Source organism: Ixodes scapularis, unplaced genomic scaffold, assembly GCF_016920785.2.
Source record: "Ixodes scapularis isolate PalLabHiFi unplaced genomic scaffold, ASM1692078v2 PGA_scaffold3__209_contigs__length_174095766, whole genome shotgun sequence".
Taxonomy (NCBI): Eukaryota; Metazoa; Arthropoda; class Arachnida; order Ixodida; family Ixodidae; genus Ixodes; species Ixodes scapularis.
Genome location: NW_024609868.1, coordinates 129,936,811 through 129,962,842, shown reverse-complemented (window position 1 = coordinate 129,962,842; position 26,032 = coordinate 129,936,811). Strand labels below are relative to the sequence as shown.

The window sequence follows — 26,032 nt, the reverse complement described above, 5'->3', positions numbered from 1 at the left end:
CATAACCGCTAGTGATGCAAAACTATCGATAAATTGGCTATCGATAGTGTCTCAGAACTATCAATACTCGACTATCGATAGTATTATCGATAGTTTTTCGATAGTCGACTATCGATAGTGTCTCAGAACTATCAATAGTCGACTATCGATAGTACTATCGATAGTTTTTCGATAGTCGACTATCGATAGTTTTTCTATAGTCAACTATTGATAGTACTATCAATAGTTTTTCGATAGCCGACTATCGATAGTACTATCGATAGTTTTTCTATAGTCGACTATCGATAGTTTTTGACTATACTGGCGACTAATGATACTATCGATAGTGCTATCGATAGTCTTGCACCACTATAGTCCGTTACAACTCAAGAAGGTGGGGCGAGGGTAAGACGGGCCGGGGAGGGGGAAGCAGATGGAACACAAAAAAGAGAAGGAGGTTTCCCCATCTCTCCTCCAGCGTTCCGTCTGCTTCCTCCTCCCCGGCCCATCTTACCCTCGCCCTACCGCTCGCCTCCCCTTCTCCTTTTTCCGCCCAAACTCCCATCTTCGTCATCACTGACAGCTGAACCAAAGTTGGGATGGTAAGTGCCTGGGCTAGTTGGTGTCCCATTTGAAAGAAATAATAAAGCGATAAAAAGAGAAGAGGGAGCGACAGAAACTACTAGTGTCGCAAAACTATCCATAGTAAACTGTTGACAGTACTATTGATAGGTTTATGATAGTCGACTATCGATAGTTTTCCGATAGTCGATTAACGATAGTTTTCCGATAGTCGACTATCGATAGTTTTATTATCGATAGTCAGATTTCTGGCGACTATCGATAGTGCTATCGATAGTTTTGCACCACTATAGTCCGTTACAACTCAAGAAGGTGGGGCGAGGGTGAGACGGGCCGGGGAGAGGGAAGCAGACGGAACGCAAAAGAGAGACGGAGCTTTCCCCATCTCTCCTCCAACGTTCCGTCTGCTTCCTCCTCCCCTGCCCGTCTTACCCTCGCCCTACTGCTCGCCTCCCCTTCTCCTCTCCTCGCCCAAACTCCCGTCTTCGTTATCACTGAAAGCTGAACGAAAGTTGGGATGGTAAGTGCCTTGGCTAGTTGGCGTCCCATTTGAAAAAAAATAAAGCGATAAAAAGAGAAGAGGGAGCGACGCAAACTACTAGTGTCGCAAAACTATCGATAGTAAATCGTCGACAGTACCATCAATAGTTTTTCGATAGTCGACTGTCGATAGTTTTTCGATAGTCGACTATCAATAGTACTATCGATAGTTTTTCGATAGTCGACGATCGATAGTACTATTGATAGTTTTCTGATAGTCGACTATCGATAGTACTATCAATAGTTTTTTTCACAATCGATAGTCAGATTTCTGGCGACTATCGATACTATTGATAGTACTATCGATAGTTTTGCACCACTAATAACCGCGCGTTGCATTATGGGACGTTTCCGATAATGACGTCACCCGTGACGTCACAAAGGTCACTTGTGAAGGTCACAACCTTCATGTGACCTTCACCAGTAAAGGTCGTGATCTTTACGAGTGATGTCACGAGGGTCACGAGTGATGTCACAAGGGGGGGAGGGAGACGGAGGAGAATGAGAGGAGAGGAGGATGGAGGAGAGGGAGGAGGAGGGGAATACCCGCCTCTCCGCACCTTCCCCTCCTTCTCCCCAAGAGCTGTGCTCTAATTCGGCATTACAGAAAATTTTAAACGTCTTTTTTTTTTTATTATTATTTCCACCCTTTTGATATGTTGATTTCCTATCTTAATATCACTCACCCCAGTTGACATACTCTTAGAGGGGGATGAGAATACAATCTAATTTGTCATTTGTTAGTCTAAAGCTAATTTATTATCTAGGAACCATCTCTCTATTAGCTTAAGTTTGTTTGACATTTCTGACTGAAGTAATTCTAGTGAATTTCCAGAGATAAAAAACTGCAGTATCATCCGCATGCATTATAGTTTGCAGTTTGGTCGTAATATTAGCTAGGTCGTTTATATAAATTGAAAAAAAGTTTTGGTCCCAGCACAGAACACTGGGGGACTCCTGTCAACACAAACAGACTAGTTGAGAATTGTTCCCTTATACCTACACGATAAGTAACCCTTAAAGAAATCAAGAGTAAAACCTCGAAAACCATATCTTTGTACTTTCTCCAAGAGTATGCCGTGATCTACAATGTCAAAGGCTTTTTTATGTCCAGAAATAAGCCAACAGCAATGTTATTGTTCTTTATTGCATTGTTAATGATTGGCTAATTGCTAAAACTGCAGTATCTGTTGATTTGCTCTGTCGAAAACCATGTTGGTTTTCACATAAAATATTTTTTTAGTTAAAAAGTCTACTACTCTTGTCGCTATGAGCGGAGAGTGTTTATACAGCTTAATACTGATATTTGTCTGTAGTTTTAAAATGGGTTGACACCACCATCTTTATGTATTGGTAAAACTTTTGCTATTTAAACAGTACAGAGTATGTGCCACAGTAAAACGCTTGATTGTCTATTTTTTCCAACGGTATGGCAAGGACATCAATGTTGTCCTTGATTACATTTATTGAAATACCATCATATCCAGAAGTCTTACCCCTTGGCATAGTTTTCATTATTGACAAAATTTTTTCGCACATAATATTTCTATAGCTAAATGCTAAGAAATCCTGGTAGTTGGTTTGTGTCGGTTCTTCGGGAATTTTAGCAGGTTCTTTACCTATAATACAAGAATACTTATTAAAATTATCCGTGAGGTCTTTTTCCTTACGGCAAGAAGTCGCCTCCAGGTCCGGCAGCACTAGGCTTCATATTTTTGGTTTAATAATGGAGTTTACAATTTACCACATTTTCTTTGTATCCTTTACACATTTTTGTGTCATATTACAGTAGTACTTCTTTTTCCTACGTTGTACGTTGTAGTAATGTCATCCCCTTCCGATAAATTTTATTTTTTGGCCTACTCTATGTTGTTTCATCTCCCATACCAAAAGGCTTTAGATTTTATTACTTCCAATATTTTATGCGTCATCCATGGGCAGGTAGGCTTTTCGTAGTAGCCCCTTTGTTCAACCAATGATGATTCAATTACACATTGACGGAGTTAATTATGAAAACAACTACCGTAAATTCCCGTAAGAACGCCCACCCAAAACATAGAGGTAAATGGTAAAAAACATGGGGTGGGTTATCTTTGGGGATGCCACAACAAAAGTTTATAGAAAATTATTGATAAGCACAGGTGCACTTGTTATAAACCGCATGACGCGGGAACTGATACCACAGATGACTGACAGGGCGAATTCGCGTTTCACGATGCGATAAACACGCGGGAATTCGCTACAAACTCCTGTGTCACGGGAAAGGATACCGCAGGCTGCGGTAGATTCGCGTCTCACGGTGTGAAAAACCCGCGGAAACCCGCATCTCCCGAGAACGAATACCGCAGATCGTGGACACAGCAGATTCAAGATTTATGGTGAAATAAACATGCGGGGACCCGCTACAGCCTTGCCTGTCACAGAAACCGATATCACGCGTGCAGATCGCGGACAAAAACGCAGGAATTTGATACAAACTCACATGTCACGGAAACAAATACCGCAGATCGTCGATGCAGCAGAATCGCATTTCACAATGCAATATACGCGTGGGAACAACTTGCGCGTGTTACAGCTAGAAATTGATATCGCGCACAGATCGTGGACAAAAACACGGCAATCTACCACAAACTTGGGAACGAATACCGCAGATTGCGAACACAGCAGATTCGCGTTTCACGGTACAATATACACGTGGAAACAGCTTGCGTGTTACGGGAGCCGACATCACGCGTGCCGGTGCCGCAGATTGCGCCGTTGATCCATTATTCCTGCCGGACATAGCTTGACGTCCGACAAGAATAGGGGGGTGGGCAATGTTTCGGAATTTTTATGTTACAGATAGTTAGCCAGAAAAATGGGATAGGCAACCTCTCGGGGGAGGGCGTCCTTATGGGATTTTACGGTATACTGTCGAGACCAGTTATAACGAAATAGCAGCTACAGCCAAGAGATCACGATTTCCCATCCCATTTGAACTTTTTCAGTGCATTTGTGTCGGTTTTTAGCGTAGGAAATTAAGCAGCTCCTGTGAATATAGCAAAAAAAAAAATTTAATGATAAAAAAAATTGTGAAGTTTTTTAAGTTTTAAATTACCGTACTTGGCTGCTGCCACCGAGCAGCCACCCAGAATGGGCCGTAGACAATGCTGCAAAGGCCGCAGGCGGCAGCCTCTGCATCATCGTCTGCTCCCCTCTTCTTATCTGGGAAGTGACTTTTTTACATCGCACGCGGAGAAGCCGTCGTGGCATGCGGATAGAGGCGTTCGGAGCGCCAGTGACGACGTACCGGCGGATATGACGGAGAGAGCCTAGATTTAAGAAAGGGAGCAACTCCAACCATTGAGAGAGCATTTGCAATTTAATGGCAGACGCCTCCTGGGCAGATTGGCGCAAGTATGCCTGCATTTGGTTATCACGTGGCCAGTGTGGCAAAGAAACTAGGTGGAGAGGCCGACACGTTTGCAGAAGGTGAACGCTTTTGGGTTTTGACTCCTTGCATGCCACAGCTCGTCTCGGAAACACGGCCCATAAACCATGTGACCCCAATCGAGCAGTTGCTCCCTCTCTTAAATCTAGGCTCTCTATACTACGAAAGACAAGCTTGAGCGTGAACTCAGTGTCGTGTGCGCTTCTTTGTTTGGTTCATGTCTTGTGTCGGCGTCGCTGTTGAGTGTGGTCGCTCTTGCGCAAAAGTCTAACTTTGCCCAAGCACCGATTCGGTGAATCATTGCACTCAACAAGGGAGAGTTCCGACACCGCTGACACCTCAACGGGGAAGACGAAGGCAGTCTCCTTGGAACAAAAGCATGCCATCTTGGACAAAGTGTGCATGAACATAAAGAATGCCGTCCACCGTTGCGTCCTTTGCAGCGACCGTCGGAGCAGTCGACACAGTTCACACGTAGCTGGCAGGATCTTCTCTCGATCTAGCAAAGACACGTGCAGGGAAGCTCGACCGCTTTCTGCAGGCACGATAAACATGTGCCCGTGATGGCTCAACTTATCTTTTTTTTCTGCGTGTCACTTTTATGAGTCCAAATATAACAAACTATTGGGACATAAGATACAAGCTTCTATTGGTTTGGGGACTTTTTTTTATTAAATGATTCGGAGAACCTGGGGAGGCAGTGGTAATTCGGACCGTACGCAGACTGCGTGGGTGGGCGTGACGGGCGGCCCTTCTCGCAGGCGTCTCCTCGGCGACCCTGGATGGCGGCGTCGGCCTGGTCTACCGTCCCGTGCTCCTCGGCGACCATGCCCTAGACAATGTGTCCCTGCACTACCGGTCCCGCTCGGCCGGCACGCTGTTGACCGTCCGGCACGGGGACCAGCTGCTGTCTCTGTCCCTGACCTCGACGCACGTGGAGCTGTCGTGGCACCCGTTGTCGGCCTCCTCCACCCTCCGGCTGCCCCGCGTCGACGGGGAGTGGGCGGCCGTTTCCGCGACCGCCAACGGGTCGACGCTCACCCTGCGCCAGGGGACGGACGCAGTAGAGAGCCCGTGGGACCCCGCGGAGGCCCCGGAGCTGCGGGGCGCGTCAGCGACGGTCGGCGAAGGCCTCGTTGGCTGTTTGAAGGAGGTGCGCGTGGGGGGCCTCCTGCTGCCCTTCTTTTCCCCGGACATGCTGGGGGAGGGAACGGCGCCGGAGCGCTTCGAGCTGGAGGCGGTGGAGGGGCCCCGCGGGGGCTGCCTGCTGTGCCGGGAAAGCGACTGCCTCCACGGGGGCCGCTGCGAGGACCCCGAGGGGTCGTACGCCTGCGCCTGCCCACCCTCCTTCGAAGGGCAGCTGTGCGAGAAGGACGTGGACGAGTGCGTTGCAGCACCCTGTCGCAACGGTGCGACCTGCCTCAACCTGGAGGGGTCCTTCCGGTGCCTGTGTGCAAACGGCTTCGAGGGCGATCTGTGAGTGACCGTCGGCAGTGGGCGGACCAGGGGGGGGGTAAAGGGGCGTTGACCCTGTGTCCACTCCGGAAAGGTGACGTCTGTGGTGCGCTCGCCACGAACCTCGTTTTTATTCACGGTAGGAAAAGAGGGAGGTATATGATTGGTGCCGTCTCACCGCGAAGGAAGTATGGCGAAGGTTGGATCGCAGTACTGACAAGCACCGAGGGATGGCACAGCATGTCTAGGGGTAATAGAGGCCTATGAGAGCCACTCAAAGAACCATTCTTCTTTGGACGCGGATTTGCAACGGCCATACCCACCGCTTAGCATACGTGGCCTGGCCCGTAAACCGATGGTGCCTGAGATTGCATGAAGCTTGAGCAAACCTTTGTCGCCTTGTTTAGACACCTTTTAAAGCGGTAGCTTTACGGGCGACACCTTCCAGAGGTTTCGGCTTCGTCTCCCTTCGTCACTGCGCTTAGGAAGAAGGGAAAAACGCTTCTCTCCCCTCTTGCTGCGAGGAAGTCGGGACGCTCCGTCGGCCGTTCCTTGCGAGGAAAGCGAAGAGGCCAGTTTAGGCGTCACTCCAATAATTGCGCGTCGCAGAGAGAATCTCTATGTCGTCTGCTTCGAAAAAGTTTTTTTCAAACATTCCTCGCGTTATGCGAAATCCCACTTTGGCAGTATCCAGTTTCTACGCTTAATGTTAGATTGTTGTAGAAACTTCTACCGCGCTTGCCCACTTACTTCACGGATCTCTGGTGGCAGTCGTCTGTGGCATCCACAACGCCAACCACGACGGCTATGAAAATTAACCACGTCGCACCTCCGTCCTCAGGTACACGACGGCACCATTCCACCCGCGTTGTGCAACCATGCCGCAGCTATTGCTTTCATTTCTTCTCGGCCTTGGGCGAAAAGTATTACTTTTTTCTTCTTTCTCCTTCTTTGGCGCATGATTTTGTGTGAAAGTTTTAACCTGCATCTTGTAAAACTACCCTCATTTTTGGAGCAGAAAACTACTTTAGATAAGCTGCACAATCGAACGCCTTTACAACGAAGTTTGCGAGACTGGCGAAATTTTTGTAGTACAGTAAAACCTCGTTATTATAACAAAACGGGATATAACAAACTAATGGATATAACAAAGCAATCATAATTCCCCTTGCTTGTTAATAGTGGGAAGAAATGGACATTGGCTATAACAAACTAATGGTTATAACGAAATAATTACGACCGCTCCTTCAACTTTGTTATAACGAGGTTTTACTGTACATGTAACTTTGTCGTAGTAGTTGAGCCGCAAAAATTTATTGTGCGAAACCAATTTTGTGGGTCTGTACCACCTTGCACGGTGGTGTTGCAGGTGTGACCAGCGGGTATGGTACTGCGAGCGGCAGCCTTGCGAGAATGGGGCGACCTGCTCAGACACCGAGCCAGGCAGCTACAGCTGTCTGTGCAGCGACGACTTCGAGGGAGAGAACTGCACGCTCAGGGTGAGTGGGGCCACCGGGCAGTGTGCTTTCCACCGGAAGGGGGGGGTAGACCTCGTGAGAATTGGTGCTGCCAAACCTCTTGGCACTCTAACTTTATTGCATTATGAAGCTGGAGTAACTAGTGGTAGAAGGGTGCGCTGACTAACTGTTTATAGGGCTGCGAAAAAAATTTGAGGGTATTTTTTTCGCCCCAAAAATAAACTATGCATTGCTGAACACTCAGCGTCCGCCCAAATGGCATGTGGTGCTGACCGCTAGTGCTGCATTTTGGAGGAGACTGGGTGTTTAGCAATGCACAGTTTATTTTTAGCAGGGAAAAAAACAGTTTTTTTTTCTTGTAGACGCTCTCTATATGGCAGTTTTGACTGCAGGAGCTTTTTCCTGCGTGACCTCCTGCCACGATTAATCAGTCTGTTGCCGTGGAGACAATTGGAGCTGCCCAGTTTGCGCAATGACCGATTGCACCGGGGATTGCCGAGTGTGCTCGGACGAAAATTGGGCGTCGTCTGCTTAACCGTGCATCTCACCCTTCAAGGTCATTCTGAAGAAGCTGATGCACTTTATTTGGTGACACAGTCATCGGGGATCCGACATAGGCTGGGGAAGCAGAGTTGGGTTTTAACAAAAATAAAGGCCTGGCACAGTGGAAAAGATATTGGTAAGCTTAGACGAGTTTACAACTGTATGTCTGGATACAAGAAAGTTGTGAATTCAAGGGACAATTAAGGAATCATTATTGAATCGTGAAAGTTCTGAGATGAGGCGTTGCGTGAGGTAGACTGAACGCTGTTCAGAAATCTGCAAACATTATGATTGGATGCGCGACTCCAGGTTAGTGTGCATATCTTGGGGATGTCTTTTTCGTAGTCTTGGGGATTTCTTTTTCGAATGCCTTCTCGATTGTGCCTGCTCCTTGAGGCACATGTAGAACACGAGGCAGCTCTGTTGTAGACGGCTAAAGTTTGGAGACGTCGATTCAGTTTTGTGTTCATTAAATTCCTCGGGGGATTTTTGGTTTTGGTGCTTCGCTCATGGTTTTAAAATCAACTGAAAAAGAAATGCTAGAATATAAATGACCATTTACGTCATCGGGGTGTTTACCCGGAAAATGCCGATATTCTTTTGAAATTTCGTCAGCTTGGAGAAGTGGGAAAGTATAGAAATTTAGGTGCAACGTGAGAAACTATAGAATTGGGTTTTGAGCAATATGTGGATAGATAATGTGATTTAATACCTTACCATTTTCTGGGTTCTCTTTATCCTTATACGGCCATGGCCATGTTTTTTCGGTTTACGCCCGAAAACCCCTCTGGGAAAGGCAGTGAAGTTTGTTGTTCCGGGAGTCCCGTAAAGAGCCTGCAACGTTGGCTCGCTCGCTTGGTTTCAGAAAATTGTGGGGTGTGCCCAAGCGCCCTGCCAGAACCAGGGAACCTGCTACGACATGGAGCCCAAAGGCCGGATTGCGGTAGGTGCTTTCACGGTCGGGAAAGCGGGCAACCCTAGCATGCTTCGATGAGCCCGACTAGGGATTTTTAAAATCCGGCCGATCGGTCAGATTCAGCAGGACCAACTGCGTGGGATTTGGCACGCAATGGTTGGGTGTGCCCCTGCCTCAATATGTGCTCAACTTCCTCACAGTATGTGTGCAGTCCAGCTGGTGGAAGTTGGCGACACCGAATAAGCTATGTTTGAGAGTGATTAGACAATTCCTGACTGTCTTGTGGACGCAACTATTTTGTTGCCTAGTGCGGGACGGGCGCAGTAAGCTGTAGTTACAATTAGAAAATGTGAATTCCTCACTTTGGGTACGGTGTCAGGGAGCTCAGGCTATATTACCGCATTTACTCGAGTAATAGCCGCACTATTTATGAACAAGGCCTTTGCGTCTACTCTCCCACAGAACATATATACAGCCAATCATTGCATTGCACATAAATAACATAGCGAATAACCAGATCGAGAATATGATTCTCCATATAAATTCCATCTTCAAAGATGGTATCTTAGCACAAAGACGTTATCTCTGTCCTCTAAACAGCTGGAATCATGCTGTCGAACGCAGTGATTGGCAATCTGCGTGCTCCGCAGAAAAACGAACCCCCAGGCTTTCTTCTTAAACAGTGCGGCTCTTACTCGAATAAATAGGACAGTTTGCTCCGTCGTGGACTACTTTAACAACCCTGCAGGGCTAAGAAGCATTTCCTGCGATTTCGGATAAAGCTGCACCATGCCTTCCATCTTACTTTTGAAGAAGAGAAATGACAGTCTTGGATTGCAAATATTTGCCATTCAATAAAATACCTATAGGACATTAAAAGATTTTGCAGCGAGATCCAGATCTTTTCTATTCTCTTAAGCGCCGTTCACACTCTTGCGACTGAGTAGGACCGAGAGAAACCAGACCGGTTTTTAAGCCTTTTGCGACTTCTTAGGACCGGATGCGCGGCAGCGGAGCTGGTCCTAAGGGATCGCAAGAGACTTAAAAACCGGTCTGGTCTCTTTGGTCGTACTCGCGGTTGCAAGAGTGTGAACGGGCCTTTAGAGGAAGCCTTCTGAAAAGGTCTTTGGGGTCGCCTCTTGACTACATTCGTGGGACGATGCTACCAACATAGTATATTTCGTGAAACTGACTTCAGATGTGTGATGCCCGTCCCCACATATGTGACACTGCTTCCACTTGTGTGACTTCATCCCCACACGTGACACCATCCTCACACATGACACTGCACCTGCAGTGTGACAATAGACCCACATGTGGGACATCATCCCCACATGTGACATTGTCTACACACATCTGACGCAGCCCCTATCTGCATGGCACCATAACCACATGTGTCGCACCACCCCCATTTGTGTGACAATAGACCCACATGTGGGACACCATCCCCACATGTGTGACATCGTCTACACACGTGTGATGCTGCCCCTACCTGTGTGGCTCCACAACCACATGTATCGCACCACCCCCATTTCTGTGACAACATCCCCACATGTGTGACATCATCCCCACACTTGTGACACTGCTTGTACCTCTCTGGCACCACACCCACGTGTTATACCACCCCCATTTGTGTGGCACCATCCCCAGATGTTACACCCCCCCCCCCCCCCCCATGTGTGACATTATCACACGGAGTGATGCGAGTGTCCCGCGACTGTGCAGTACCGCTGCGAGTGTGGCCCCGGCCACGAGGGCCGAGACTGCGAGCGTCAGCGGGACCTGTGTGCCAGCGGTCCCTGCGAGAACGGGGCCAGCTGCCTGATTAGGGAGCCTGGCACCGTGGAGTGCGTGTGCGCCCAAGGCTACCGGGGCACCTTCTGCGAGGAGTTCATCGACCTGTGCAAAGAGGAGCCGCCCCCCTGCCTACACGGGGGACGCTGCAACCCCTACGTGGGGGGCTTCGACTGCTACTGCTATGGCAGTGAGTGGATCTCTATCGTCCGTTGCGGCTGGCCTTCCCACGCTACGCCGCACTTTACGACAAACCGCAGCAGGTTGTATCTCGTCGATCCAGTGTTGTGGAAGCATCGCGCGACTACGCTCTCCGCCCGTCACCGTACCCTTCCCGAAGGTCACTGGCACTCGCTTGGGACCGGCTTAAATGGCTCGTAGCATCCTCTGTCGTTCCCCGTGGAGTAAAGCAATGGCTCCTAGGTGGCAGGGCCATAGCACTGGATTTTCTGCATTGCTTTTGGGAGGCCAGTGTGAGCCACACGTGGGAGCGCCGCATTTAGCCGGGTGTCCTTACCTATGGAACACGAGTCTTGACCGAATGTGTGTCCAGTCCGTCTCCTGCGTTGTTTAAGGGACATAGGACACTCGGCACTTTGGCCTTGCTCTCTAAGAGGTGCCGTTCCTAGACCCCGACACCCATCTCGTCGTGCATCGTGGCTGAGCTCTGCACTCACAGATCGCCAATTGTCCGTGTTCCAGTGCTCCCCAACGGGCTTTACAGACACTTCAGGGATTGCAAAGGGATACTGTAGTTTTTTCTAATGAAATGTAACCTTTATTAGAGAAAAGGCTCTTAGGCGCCCATTTCTGGCTTGAGCGGTGGCGCCGTTGGTGTAACGGGCATGGCATTATGAGATGTTTCCCATAATGACATCACACGTGACATCACGAGAGTCACTAAGGTCACTAGTGACATCACGAAAGTCACGAGTGATGTCACAAAGGTCACTCATGAAGGCCTTGATGAAAGTCACGAGTGATGTCACAAGCGACGTCACTAGGGTCACGAGGGAGGGTGAAGAAGAGGAGGAGGAGGGGGGGAGGGTAAGGATCCTCCCCTCCGTCCTGCTTGTTGGGAGCTGCACTCTAATTCGGCATTACAGGGAACTGTAAACGTCTCAATTTTTTGGATAACTTTTTAAAATTATTTTTTATTAAAATAATATTTAGTAAATTTTAGAACGTGGCCTTAAAGTTCTCCGCGTTAACGTCGGTCCGCTCGTCGTTCACGATGTTGCGGCTTTCCACGTCCCAAGAGTATAAAAGGGTGTGTTCCTCGCAGCGGGCTATACGGGCAGCTTGTGTCAGACGGACGTGGACGAGTGCAAGGAGCAGCAGCCATGCCAGGGGGGCGCGACCTGCATCAACCTGGAAGGCTCGTACGCATGCACGTGCCCCGCCGGTCGATTTGGGCGGCACTGCCAGCTGAACGACTCTTGCTGGCTGGACCAGCCGTGCCACAACGGGGCCCCCTGCACCCCGGTGGAGGACCTACACCGGCCGTTCTTCTGCAACTGCACGCAGGGCTTCCTCGGAGACACCTGCGCTCTAACAGTGAGGACGCCCCCTTTCCCCAGATTCTCGGCATCTTTGGCGTGGTGATGTCCCGGAGTGCTAATGCTGCCTGGCGTTTTTACCCATGATTAACGTTAAAGCATGAAATGCTTCCTTAAGTTTGATTCACACATTTGCGTTTCAATTCGAACAGGTGCGTTGTGGTGTCAGCTTACAACTGCTTACAACAGTGGCTCTCAAATGAAGGTTTGAAAATCCTTCGACGACACTGGAGATCTTTTTGTGGTTCCCGAAGCCTTCGATTGTCAGTTAAAGCAAACAATAAGACTTCTTTTTTTTTATTTGATGCTGACTGTCCACGAAACTAAATACAGTAAAACCTCGTTATAACGAAGTTGAAGGGAAAGCCATAATGACTTCGTTATAATGATTACAGTGTAGACCGCATATAATGTATGTCGCGGGAGTCGCGAAAATCCGCACTATAAGCGGTTCCGCGTTATAACCAAAACATCAATTTTTCAGGCCAAAATACATGCCATTAGACAACTTACCTTTGTAAAATAATTTATGTTAGATGAAAAATAAAGCTTAGTTTGAGGAAAGTCTTTATTTCACCAGACTAGTAAAGGGCAACTCCGGCCAAAACTAAAAATGAATTAAATTACTGGTATCGCTTTAGTGACACAAAAAACGACCCCAGCCAAAATTTCACGTCCGTGGGACGCCGCATTCTCAACTAATACCCATAATTAAAATGCAACCCGCCGCAAGCCGCTGCTCCTTAGCGGGCGGCCAGCGGGTTGCCGATCGCTAAAGCAACATTGGGCCGTGATGTCAACATCGTTCTCTTTTTTTCCTCCGTTCCGGACGGGCGCACGGCGCAGCCGTCGCGCGCGCTTCTTTGTGCCGCTATTACCGCTACTTCGGCTTGTGGTTGCGTGTTTAGCCGTTGCTTTTACCTGTAGCCCGTGTAGCTTTGGTATAGCCTTTTGTTTATTTGCTTGTGAGGACTCCTAGACTTGTTTTAGCGAGCAACTCGGTGCGCCCAAGACTGCCCAGCTGTTCCTCGAAAGATGCCGAGTACAACTTAAAGCGCTGTGGGCTGCTTAAACAACCCGCTGCGCAACCCGGGGCTGCTTTTTCACAAGTTTCCAACGGATCGGAAATTGGAGAAGGTGTGGGTGAACGCTGTTCGACGAGTGGACTTTGGAAAGCCTTGGACGCCGACCCCCAGATCGAAGCTCTGCTCCGATCATTTTTCGCCGGAGGGTTACGAACGAAACCCACAGGTGTTGGTTGCTTGTGGCTTGTCAGCGAAGGGGTCGAGGCTTAAAAGGATGCCGTGCCGTCGCTCTTTGCCCATCGTACATGTACAGAAAAGGTAAACATGATAAAAGTATCCTGATCAATAAATAAAACAGTCATTGTCAAGTGCAGTGTTGAAGATTGAGCATTCACGCTCTATTGAATGTCTGTTGAATGGGGAATGGTGGTCATGTAGAGTACAACCACTAACTAGCTCCAAACACAGAAGTTTGTAATGAAAAGGAAAACAATGTTCTGCTTTGCGTCACTGTTTGTTTACTATGCAATCTCGTGCGTAGTATTCAGGTCCGTAGCGACTACTAGCGAACAGCCGGCGCATGAAGCTCATGCGATATAAGCATTCGCCTCCCAATCGTTCGAACCCATTACGCAGCAGTATTAATTAACATTGCGCTTGTGAATACCACAAGGGGCTTCAAAGGAATTGCGAAAGTTCGGATTTGTAAGTTACAACTCACTGATTTACCCGAGTTAGGCTGGAGGTAAATATAATATTTAAAAATGCAAAAAAAACAGAAAAAAAAAACACTTGCCTTAGTCAAAAGTTACGAAGGAAAACTTAAAATCCTATGTATTCCAATAAAAAAAATTGTTGTGGGTGGGGGTCGGAATGCGGAAGGGAAAGAAAGTGTTCTTACCTTGCTAACGTTCTCTGTTTTCCTTTATCACCCACAAAAACTTTTGCTAGCCTTGAGAAGAAAATGACTGCCCAAAGAACTTTTATTTTTTTATTTTTAGTGCGGCAAGTTTTTTTTTATTTGTACAAAGATTCACTACCTGGACGAATTTATGTGATGAATTAGTGTCATAGCTTACAAATTCGGCTTTTACGCGCCTGAGGAAAAAATAAAAAAAACAGACGTCTACAGCTTAGCACACGTCTGTTCGGGCGTCGCGGCCCGCGCCGGAGAGCCTCAAAGCTTCGTGTCTGGGACTGACCCGCAGCGCGAAAGCGAGAGGGCCCCCAGTACTGTACGTCACTGGCAGCGCGGCGTAGAGCAACGCCGCTCCATCCACGGAGCCCCGATGACAATTTAGGCCTAGCGACGAGTGCGGGAGACCGGACGCACGCCGACAGCTGCCGAGTACGGCACCGAACGAGTTTACTCGTTTTCCAGTGGCTAGCTTTTGGGTATACAAGCAACGAGTACGGCACGGCATAGCGCACGCGCGGCGGCGGCCGCCGTGTACGGCACGGAACGAGTTGTTGGGTTTTCCAGTCGCTAGCTTTTGGGTATATACGCACTAACTCTTGCTACATATGCTCGATAACTACCACGTATACAGAATTAAAACAAAATCAGCTTACCTTCTATCTTTAGACGGCTAGCGCAACAGAGGTAGGTGCCGCTTGGACTGCGTACTCGTTGAACGAGAACGATCTTGACGTCACGTTCACAAAGCGGCTGATTTCCAGTGTTGCCGTAACCTCGAGCGGCTAGTTTCGGTTTTGTCGGCCGCGCCCCAAACAAAACTTTGAGACGTCGATATCTTTAAAACTACGCACAATAACGAGAAAAAAATTACACCTTGCAATTCAGGGGCGCTAACTGCACTAAAAACAGCCATAATCCCAAAATCGAAAGTATGGACCGGAGTTGCCCTTTAAGTGTGTCACACATTTTGAATGAGCGACTTTTGCCTGGCGCAGCCTTTTAACGGCGTCGCGGGTTGCGGGCGGACTTTGCGAGTGTTCAGGATTGCTTTATTCTTTATTCATCATTGTCCTGCAGCGCCATCAGGCATTATCGCAGGGGGCGAATAAACTCTGAAAAAACATTTCTGAATTCGCGGCACACACAATCGCACTGGGCAAGGCATTCCACTCCTTAATTGTTTTAACAAAAAAAGAATTTTTGCCCAATTCCGTCCTGGTGCGGTATTCTCTAATTTTATGAATGTGGTCTTTTCTTTTTGAGATATAATTTGGTGGTAATAAGTAAAATGAGCTATTAATGCCAGTTTTATTGTTATAAATGTTGTATAAAAACTTCAAGCGCAAATTTCTTCGTCTTAATGCCAATGTAGACCATCCCAGTTCTTTTATCATGTCGGTTACACTCTCAAAGCGGCCGTACCGCACCAAAACGAACCGAGCGGCACAACTCTGAATTCTTTCTAAGGCAACAATGTGGTTTTGCTGAGAAGGATCCCAAACGGTGCAGGCGTACTCTAGCACTGGGCGCACATAAGATAGATAGGCGAGCTCTTTGATAGATTTGGTTGATTTTCTTAAATTTCGTTTTAAAAATCCAAGCGCTCTGCCAGCCCTCATAACAACGTCGTTAATGTGTGCGTTCCAGGTGCAGTCAGCTGACAGAGTGACGCCAAGATATTTAACTGTTTGCTGTTTTGTTACGGTTTCATTATTCAGTTGGTAACATGTTTCAACTTTTGTTTTGGTTTTTCGGGTAAAACTAACATGGGCACATTTTTTAACGTTTAACTCCATCTTCCACTTTTTACACCATTGCTCTATTCGATTCAAATCACACTGCAGCCGCGTGGAACTCCCCTCGTCTGTTATGCATGTATAAACAACACAATCATCGGCAAACAATCGTACCTGTGAATTAACACCGTCATTAATATCATTAACAAATATCAGAAACAACAATGGACCCAAAACGGACCCCTGCGGTACACCAGATGTTACCATAACAGTATTTGAAGTTTTACCATTTAAAACAACACGCTGAAGACGTGATGACAAATATGCTTTTATCCAATTTAGGATAGTCGTGTCAAAATTCATGCGCTCTAATTTGTATAATAATAGTTCGTGTGACACCGTATCGAACGCTTTTTTATAATCTAAGAAAACACAATCAATCTGTCCGCCTCCGTCAACCCCCGTCATTAAATCATGATAAAGCTCAGTTAGTTGTGTAGTACATGAGTACGCCTTTCGGAACCCATGTTGCGAGTCAAAGAAAAAATTATGACAGTTTAAATGCTTCATAATGTGACAATATAAAACATGCTCCAGTAATTTACAACATATAGATGTCAGTGAGATCGGTCTGTAATTCGTAATTTCTTTTTTGGGCCCTTTTTTGTGCACAGGCACCACGTGTGCCACTTTCCAGTCGTCTGGCAATGAACCATCATTCAACGATTTGTTATATATTACAAAAAGGTATGGAGCGATCGCATCTGCACAACGTTTTAAAATTCTCGGAGAGATCCCATCTGGGCCTACTGCCTTAGCTTCATCTATATGCTTTAGAAGTTCCAACACACCTCCTATAGCAAGTTCAACTGGTGGCATTGCACTGAACGTGCCCTGGCATCTATCGTAGTCGATGTTCTCAGGAGGCAAGAAAACTGATTGAAAATATTGATTGAAGGCTTCAGCTTTTTGCCGGTCATCGGTAATTATTTCTTTGTTGACCATCACGTCTCCTATCCCAATCTGATCATTACCACAGCGCCTCATGTACTTCCAGAACTGTTTGTTGTTTGCTTTCATCCCGTCCTCCAGCCGTTGCAGATAATTTTCTTTGGCTTCCTTCGCCTTTATTTTATACAATGACGTAAGTTCTTTTAGCTTATTTAGATTTCGCACCGAGCTCTTCTTTTTATACCGTGCATACACACGCTTGCGCCTCTTTATCAGCCGCAGTAGGCTACCGGTAATCCATGGTTTTTCTCTCTTTTTTAACTTCGACGAATCTATACTTGGAACGTATTTTTCAGTTAAACTGATAATTCTTTGTTTAAAGACTACCCATATGTCATGAACACTCATCTCCTCAGCAAGGCATTCGAAGGAAAGGAAATTGTTCGAAAGTTCAGAACTAATCCCTTCATAGTCACCTTTTTCATATAACAGCACCTTTCTACCCGTACTCACTTTTTTGCGCGAAACCCGAAAGTCAAGAGTTGAGACAACAGCACTGTGGTCGCTGATACCGGGTATGACATCAGTTTGCTTAACAACGGTAGGGTAGTTGCAGAGAAACAAGTCAAGTGTGTTTTGATTCCGTGTAGGTACAAGAACATGTTGTTTAAGTGCTAAGCTGTCTACCATGCATTTGAGATCGAGATTCAACTGGCCCATGCTTCCACATGCACAAAATTCCTCGCCCCATATCATATCTGGTAGATTAAAATCGCCTCCAAGCACTACACAGTCATTCGAAACACTGGATACTAGGTCGTGAAGTACCTCTATGACAGCTGAGTCAGAGTTAGGGGGTCTATAGAACACTCCAGCAGTGAATTTCTTGTTATCAGGCAGCCCAACACTACACCACACTGATTCGACAGTATTGCCTGGCACGTCTAGCTGGCAGCTTTTCAAGGAATCATGAACCAGTATAAAGACGCCTCCCCCATGTGATGACCTATCTTTTCTATAAGCGTTAAATACGCTAGGGAACACCTCGTGATCTGATATAGAGCTATCTAACCAGGACTCTGTTCCCAGGACTATATCGGCTTTTACAGAGCTAATCAGTCCATACAAGTCTTCCACTTTATTTTTAACGCTTCTGCAATTCACCAGCAACATTATAACATTCCTTCGCGCAATTTTTCTAACAGCCCTTGGACGTCATGCACGCTTCACGGCAACGACTTTTTCTATTTCAGCATTCCAAGTAAACATTTGACCGTTTATTATAAGTTTATCATAGGTTAATCTGACCTTATTGCTTGGATCACTCTTTTGAGCCTTCGCGTATGCCCAGAGATGACGACGCTTTTCCCTTACTTCAAAAGTGTAGTCTTCAGATAACGATAAGACAGAACCCTTAAGCTTGTATGCGTTCCTCATAACCTCAGCTTTTTCATTGCGTGAAGAAAATCTTATCATAACTGGCCGAATTTTCGTTTCATGTTGTTTCCCAAGCCGATGTATTTTTTCTGTAGAAGACACTTTCACCCCAAGTTTGTTTTCAAAAATATCCACTGTCACCTTTTCTTTTAGCAGATCGTTTGTTTCTGACGTGTCCTCGTCGAGTCCATACACTATTAAGTTATTTTGTCTATTATAATTTTCCAGTCCAGTGATCCTGTCACTTAATGTCAAGACTTGGTTACTGAGGTGGTGAACGACCCTCTCGCACGCTTCAAGTTTGGGAACTGAATCCGAGGTAGCTTTAACTTGAGTTTCGATTTTTTCAACTTTCCTTTCAATAGATGAGAGCCTCTCATTAGTTTGTGTTATGTGCTGTTCTAGTCTCTCTTTGATCGAGTTCATACTACTGTTCAGGGCTTTTTGGCCATCAAGAATCGCCTTTAACTGCTCCTCAGTTAGCGGACCCGGGTTCTCCTCTACATCACCGCTGAGTAAAAGGACCAGAACGCAAAGCGAGTCAAAACAAGCAGCGACACATTCACACAACGCTCCCGGGCGAGGCAGCACCACAAGGCAAACATAGTTACTTTTTACTTTCGAGTAGGAAGGTTTTTTACCAACCTGGAATGCGAGCAAGAGCTTGTTAGCCTGTGACCGCATGCCTCGGGTGCTGACTCGCCCACTAAGCGGGACCGCTGAAGGGGCGGCGCAGGCAGCTTCGGTCAGTGTCGATGACGATGGTATTTCGCGCAAAAGCGCCGGCCAAGCCAACGGGCACAGTCCAGCACTCCTCTTTGTCAGCGGCAGACCGGTGGCTTCAGCGCAGTTGGTGATAGGAACTGCGTTGTGAAGAAACTGCTGAGCCAGGCTTGTCGTCACATTGTCGCTTGCCGGCTGCACAATCCACGATGCAAAGATCTGGAATGCGAGCAAGAGCTTGTTAGCCTGTGACCGCATGCCTCGGGTGCTGACTCGCCCACTAAGCGGGACCGCTGAAGGGGCGGCGCAGGCAGCTTCGGTCAGTGTCGATGACGATGGTATTTCGCGCAAAAGCGCCGGCCAAGCCAACGGGCACAGTCCAGCACTCCTCTTTGTCAGCGGCAGACCGGTGGCTTCAGCGCAGTTGGTGATAGGAACTGCGTTGTGAAGAAACTGCTGAGCCAGGCTTGTCGTCACATTGTCGCTTGCCGGCTGCACAATCCACGATGCAAAGATCTGGAATGCGAGCAAGAGCTTGTTAGCCTGTGACCGCATGCCTCGGGTGCTGACTCGCCCATTGCTAACCCTAATCACTTTTCTCAGGCGATGAAAACGCGTGAAAATTCGCATGCTTCATACGGTACGCACCAGTGACACCTTGAACTTGAGCACATGCGTGAAATGCGCCAAATAAGAACTCCGGGCGATGTTCGAGGACACAAATGCTTAGAAATCACCACTGTAGTCGAAGTAAACAAACACGACGACACTGGCGTTTCTGCCGTCTTGAGAGCGCCGCCACGACATCGCCGCACGAGTAGGTGGATCTTCCCTTCTAGTACGTGCTGGGTTATCATAGCGACACACAATGAAAATTTACAGTCAAGGATAGCGCTTTTACGCGGAACGATGAGATGAACGCCGTCTGCGACGACGATTACAACCGACGCGACGCCATGTTTGCGGATAGAAGCAGCTGGCCCGCGACCGGCATGCAATGCGCGCGAACACTTCTCCTCGACCTGCGATTGGTCTGTCGTTGCGGTTGTTTCAAACGCAGCAGAGGGACGCGCGCACGTGAACGACACGTGCGTGCGTCCCTCCGTCGCTATGGCAACTGAAGCCTCTCTCTTCGCTCCTCCCCCCTTCTTCGAGCAACCGAGTGCCTTGCTCGCGCCGTCAGCGCCGCTATCTAGTGTCGCACAGGGAAGCGTGCTCGCTGCTCCAGCTGTTCCAGAAACCGCACTATAACCGGTATTTCCCTTCGCGCGCTTGCATTTTAAGCGGTATGTAATTACATGGAGTTCTATGGGAGGCGAACCGGTGGTTTAAAAAAACCGCGTTATACCCGGTCCTGCACTATAAGCGGTTACGTTGTAAGTGGTCTATACTGTAGTTTGTTATAGTCATTGTTCCACCTCTACCGCAAATTAGGAAGCCAGGGAGGGTGTACTCACCACCGAATTTGACATAGAAGCCTGCCACGCGAGCAAACTACAGTGGCATGGACAAAAACACAAACGAAAGAAAAAAAAAACGGCGATCATGTACGACTTTATCCGTGCATCACATCGCTGAATGCTCCGCACTGTTATGGTTCACTTCGCAGCAAAGAAGTCCATGATCAATGTTTGCTGCGTCTTCTTGAGGCGAATGATAGCTTTTTCTGCGGCAGCTGCTATCTCGAGTCCATCCTCGCCATCATCGTGAGCGCCAAAAAAGTGGCGGAGCAGATCCACCACATCCAGCGCGAGCGCGGACGTCGGTACGTCGGACTCGCAAACATTCGGCTCCTCGCCGTCGTCGACACATTCGTCGCTGTCCTCATCAGCACCCCCCCGTCACAGCACGCACATTCTCTGCCTCCATCAACTCTTCCGTTGTCACCGTGTCAGCATCGGCACTAATGCATGTGCAGAAGGTGTCGCAATCGGGCACAATACCGGCGTCAAGAAGAGCGTTCAAGGACGCTAGGGCTTCGTCACCTGCGGCACCTTCATTGGCAACAGCACCTAGCTCGTCGCTGTCATCACTGTTGTCGCCAAATGAGGCATGCCGGAAGCAATTGGCTATGGTGGTTGCAGAAACATCCATCCACGCTCTTCGTAGCATGTCCATAGCCATGTACAAGTCGATCATCGTCTGGCGGTTCATGGTGATGTTCAGTACAATTCGATCGATGACACGCTTGCGGTAGCCCGACTTAAAGGCCATAATAATGTTTTGGTCCAGCGGTTACAAAACTGCAGTGCAGTTTGGGGCCAGGAGGCAAAGCTTGATGTTGCGGAGCACAACAGTAATGTGGTGGGCCGTGCAGTTGTCAAGAACAAGGCATATCTTGCGGTTCTGCTTGCCGAGCCGCTTGTCCCATTCCTTCAGCCATTATGCAAAACATTATCTTGTCATTCAAGCTTTGCGGTTGGAAACATAAGTAACGTCAAGTTTCCTTTTCCCTTTAAAACATTGTGGTGACTCACGTTTGCCGATAACGAGAGCTGGCAACTTTTCAGACCCGTCCACGTTTGCACAAAGCAACGCAGCCATGCAGAGCTTACTCCGTTTACCGCCCTGGCAGCGTTTACCTTTGAGAGCCAAGGTTTTTTGTGGCAACATCTGGTAAAATAAGGCGGTCTCATCCGCATTGAACATATCTTTGGCACTGTACTTTTGCAGCAGCTCTCCAATGTTGGTTTGCACCCATGCTACCGCAGCTTTTCAGTTGACAGATAGCGCTTCACCGCTGATTGCCCTGCCAACGATCTAGTGCCGTTCTTTAAAGCGTTGCAGCCAGCCGCCACTTGCCACAAAATCGTTGTGTCCCATTATGCAGGCGGAGTCCCTCCCCTTCCTCTGCAGCAGTGCTCCACTCACAGAAATGCAACTTGCCCTAGCATCCAAAAACCATTTGAACACCGCCTTCTCTACAGCTTCGAAGGCTGGGGCTCGCAGCTTCTTCGTGTCGCCTTTGACGCCACGTGCGACCGCACTGGTGATGGCTTGCTTGCTGCTCAAAATTGTAGACAGCATACTCAACGCTATGCCGAAATCCTCAGCCACTTTTTTCTTTTTCACGCATGACTCGACAGCTTTAAGCATGGCCGCCTTTTGCTCCATCGAGATTGTTTTGTGCTTCCGCTTGTCGTCGTCCATCTTGCTTCTTTCAGGCGGCGGAAGGGTAGATGGGTTTATGCATTCCTTGAGAAGGGGAGGCCGAGAGACTCGGCGCCATCGGCGTGCGCGTGCATGTTGCCAAGCGACTTTTAGCCATTTTAGCGCACGGGAGTTTGCGGCCTTTAGTGCGTGGGAGTTTTGAATTACCGCCCCGCTATAACGAAGTTGAAGGGGGGCCGTATTAGTACTTTGTTATTGCCATCTTGTTTTAGAAAAAAATGGTTCGTTATACTCATTGCAAGGAAATTTTCGCTTCATTAAAATGAGGTCTTAAATACATGGGCTTCTATGGGAATTTCAAGGGAAATTACGATTACTTCTTTATATCCATTACTTTGTTATATCCCATTTCGTTATAACGAGGTTTTACTGTAGAATCATGTGTGCCGAGCAAGCAGGGTTGATTATTCTGTTTCAGAGCTGCAAAGTTGGCTTGTACATACGTAATATCCGAGAAATAGCCCACCTAAAGGCGAGAGCAAATCGAGTGAAAATGAGGAGTGGGCTAACCTTTGGTGTGCAATCGAGAAAAATGTAAAATATATGCTATTTTTTGTATTCTGTGGCCTACCAAACTTGTTTTCACATTGAGGGGTAATGGAGCATGAACAACTGTCCTCAGTCAGCAATGTACTTATGGTGATCTCCCGTCGTAGCCACCTACCCCATTTCGGCCATTGTCACCTTTGGCCAGGGCACTGCAATTACTAGATGTAAGCTATCTTTCGGTGTTTAAAAAAGAAATAGCAAATCATGTCGAAACGAGGGCTGGATTATCTTTCGTGATATTGTCATGAAACTGATGAGGTGACAGATGGACAGTCGGGAAACTAAACATTTAAAGGGACACTGACAGGGTATTTATGCTCGCGGAGGTTTTTAGTTGTACGTGACATATGAGAGCTCAACTACCCAGAACAGAATTTGCGGCTCAAAATTCGGTTTCTTTCCGCCGGAAAACCGCCGATCAAGAACTGGCCGGTTCAAGCCTCGCTCACTCTCTTTTTCGCGGTCACGGGCCGTTTTCTAAGGTATCGATGCGACCACCAAATTTAATCAAAGTCGTGGGTCACTGAAGGCACACACTGAATATTAAAAATAGAAAAAAATATGAAACCCATTTTTTGTGGCTTCTAAAAAGCTGTAAATACGTTGTTTGAAAAAAAAAAAGTTCCACAGACAACCGGAAGCATTCTGTGCGTTCGTCGTTTCGCGTATCGTGGGACTCGCGGGGACGGCGATGGTAGCTAACGACGGGCGTGGGACCTCTATCTCAGAACTGTCGTTCACGGTACCGGCGAATTCTGTCTACCGTTAAAAGAGAAATTTGGGACTGATCAAAAGAATTGGTATTCATCCCGTACGACACGCCCGGCCACCAAGCCGATTTGCACGAAGACGTCGCCGAGCTGTCGCTCCCTTCTCGTGGCTGAAGACATCGCTCGCGCAAACGTCAAGCACGACGTGTCTACTTCGAGTTGAATATGCACGTGTACGATTTCTTTACTAGGTGCGAATGTCCCCAAAGCGTGGTGCTTCCCGACTTCGACCCGGGAGTGCTTTTGCTAGAGAAAAATCGACAGCAAGCTTTCCAACTTACAGTTTACCAGCTGAATTATTACTAAGGAAAGAGATCCACCAGGAAGGAGATGCCCCAGTAGCTCAGTGGGAAAGACATCCGGATCACACGCGGTAGGACTGGGTTCAATCCCCCGTGAATCTTTTTTTTTTTTTTTTTTCAAACATTTTTTGATGTTTACATATCTTTTTCTCTTTTTTTGCAATCATCACTTAAGAAACAAACAAAAAAATAACAAACAAATGTTGTGGACGATACTTCGCTGAATAAATGGTATGGGACTTCCGTTTCGACACCTGCGAACTCAATGTAATCACTTTCCACTAAATGCAAGGAGCATATAAATCAGGTAGCGTCCGCTTTCCGAGGTGCCCGTATATGTTCTACAGGAATTGCTGCCAGCCATTGGTCCCGATCCCGTAGATCTTTCGGAAACTCTGTCGCACAATGCCACTTTTGTTTCGGATGCAGGACATGTGAGCCAGCTCTTCACGCAACATCTTGGGTGTATTCTTTTCGAAGCCGATCATGGAAATTCACCACGGGCACTCACTACTCATCTCCAACTCCTCAATGTACAAAATAACTCATCTTGGAGTACAGAACAACGAACGGAACAAACATAACTGCAAAAGAATAGCACGGCGAGCAGTTCCCGCACGCCGCATCGCACGCCGCATGTCGTGTCGTCTGCTACGGAGAGGAGAAAAAAAAAAAAAAAACGCACGGTCGGGTGTAGCACGTGACTTCCGCCACTCACTCTCTTCTCTCCACTTCTCCGACCTCCGTCGAGTTTCGGTTTCGGTTTCGAGCAGTTGCGTCTTTTGGCTTTATTAAAAAAATATGCTACTCTGTTGCAAAATATTAATTGGGTAGTCCTCCGACACCATAATAAAGCGCCTGGCAAAAAATAAAAAAAAAAATTTTGGGGGGTGTCAGTGTCCCTTTAAAGGAACCATGAAATGATTTTCCAGTTTTTTCCGAATGGAGACTAATTAATCTTCAATGTTCATGGAATTCGGAGCAGGAATCCGTTATCATTTTATTGCTTCCAGTTTTGCACCAAGAAAAGATGAAAACTCGCATCTGCTTTCCTCCTCGACTCGACCAGACTCGGCCACCAACATGTGAAATCACGCGGCTGTGACGTGAAGTATGCCTTTCTACCAGTAATGAAGGGTCTCCCAGCCGAGCTAGGGAGCCGCGACAGTCAAGCATCGCGTTGCGTCGACGTTTCGATGCAAGGACGTCGAAACGACATCACCTTCTGAAGTTTCCATGAACTCCGATTACTTTGTAGGACTCGGTCCGCAACGCTTGTGTAATCAACACCGTGGCGGCTATGTGTAATCAACACCGTGGCGCTGAGTGAAGTATAGTGAAAGTATGGGCCTTGTTCTGTACAATGGGACGCCCACGCGACAAAACAAGTACTCGCCTGACGAAGGCTGTAGCAGTTCGGTGCCGGAACCGGCCGTGGAAAAGTGGCAGTTAATCAGTACCGAATGTTAGCTTCACATTTTAGCTGCGAACACAAAACGCTAGAAACAAAATAATATAAATTCCTAATAAGATTCCTTGTGGAGAAACCTCTCGAGCTTTCGTTGATGCTAATGCTTAAGCAACGGGATATTCATAGACACTTTCATCCTTTGCAAGCACAATTAGAGTGACACACTACTCGTATCCAATACGGAAACTAAATTCAACTGACATGCTCAGAAAAAAGGGAAAAAGGGGAAAAAAAGACTCCGACACTGTGGATGTTGCGGTTACTTTGCTAGGCGGTGCAAGCGACCGCCAATTACAAAAAGTTTCTCCGCAACTCAATTATTAATCCATCCATTATTGCACTCAGCTTCGTCCGCTTATATTTGCAAAATTTCATGCCAAAAAATTAGGATAAATTTAGCCTTTCTAATCTCGCATGTTAGTTTTCTTTTGATTCTCTGAACGATATGCAGTCAGTAAAGTTCTGTCTAAAATCGTGTCATGGTCTGTTTAATGTGGTGAACTTGTGCCAAAGCAAAAATAAATAAAAGGAGCGTTGATGGCAGCGTGGTAAAGGGGTAGAGCACTGGAGCGACGCTGACTTTCCACGGCGCAGCACAGCTTCTCTGAAGGCTTCACCAAAAACCTAGAACATTCGACCTCAACCTTGATTGTTCTAGAACTATCTCAAACATTCTAGAATCTTCTATTAACTTGGGGAAGG

At 47.4% G+C, this 26,032-nt stretch overlaps 1 protein-coding gene and 1 pseudogene across 1 annotated transcript in view; one reads left to right on the top strand and one right to left on the bottom strand.

Moving 5' to 3' along the window:
• The window catches only part of LOC8033180 (protein crumbs), a 90,010-nt gene that overhangs the window by 61,081 nt on the left and 2,897 nt on the right, over positions 1-26,032 (top strand). Inside the window, exons 18-22 of the mRNA XM_042292631.1 lie at positions 5,293-6,007; positions 7,356-7,485; positions 8,873-8,950; positions 10,649-10,907; positions 12,003-12,274. Coding sequence (XP_042148565.1) covers positions 5,293-6,007; positions 7,356-7,485; positions 8,873-8,950; positions 10,649-10,907; positions 12,003-12,274 — 1,454 coding nt within the window. The remainder of the gene's footprint in view (positions 1-5,292; positions 6,008-7,355; positions 7,486-8,872; positions 8,951-10,648; positions 10,908-12,002; positions 12,275-26,032) is intronic.
• On the bottom strand, positions 20,666-21,191 carry LOC120844337 (annotated as a pseudogene).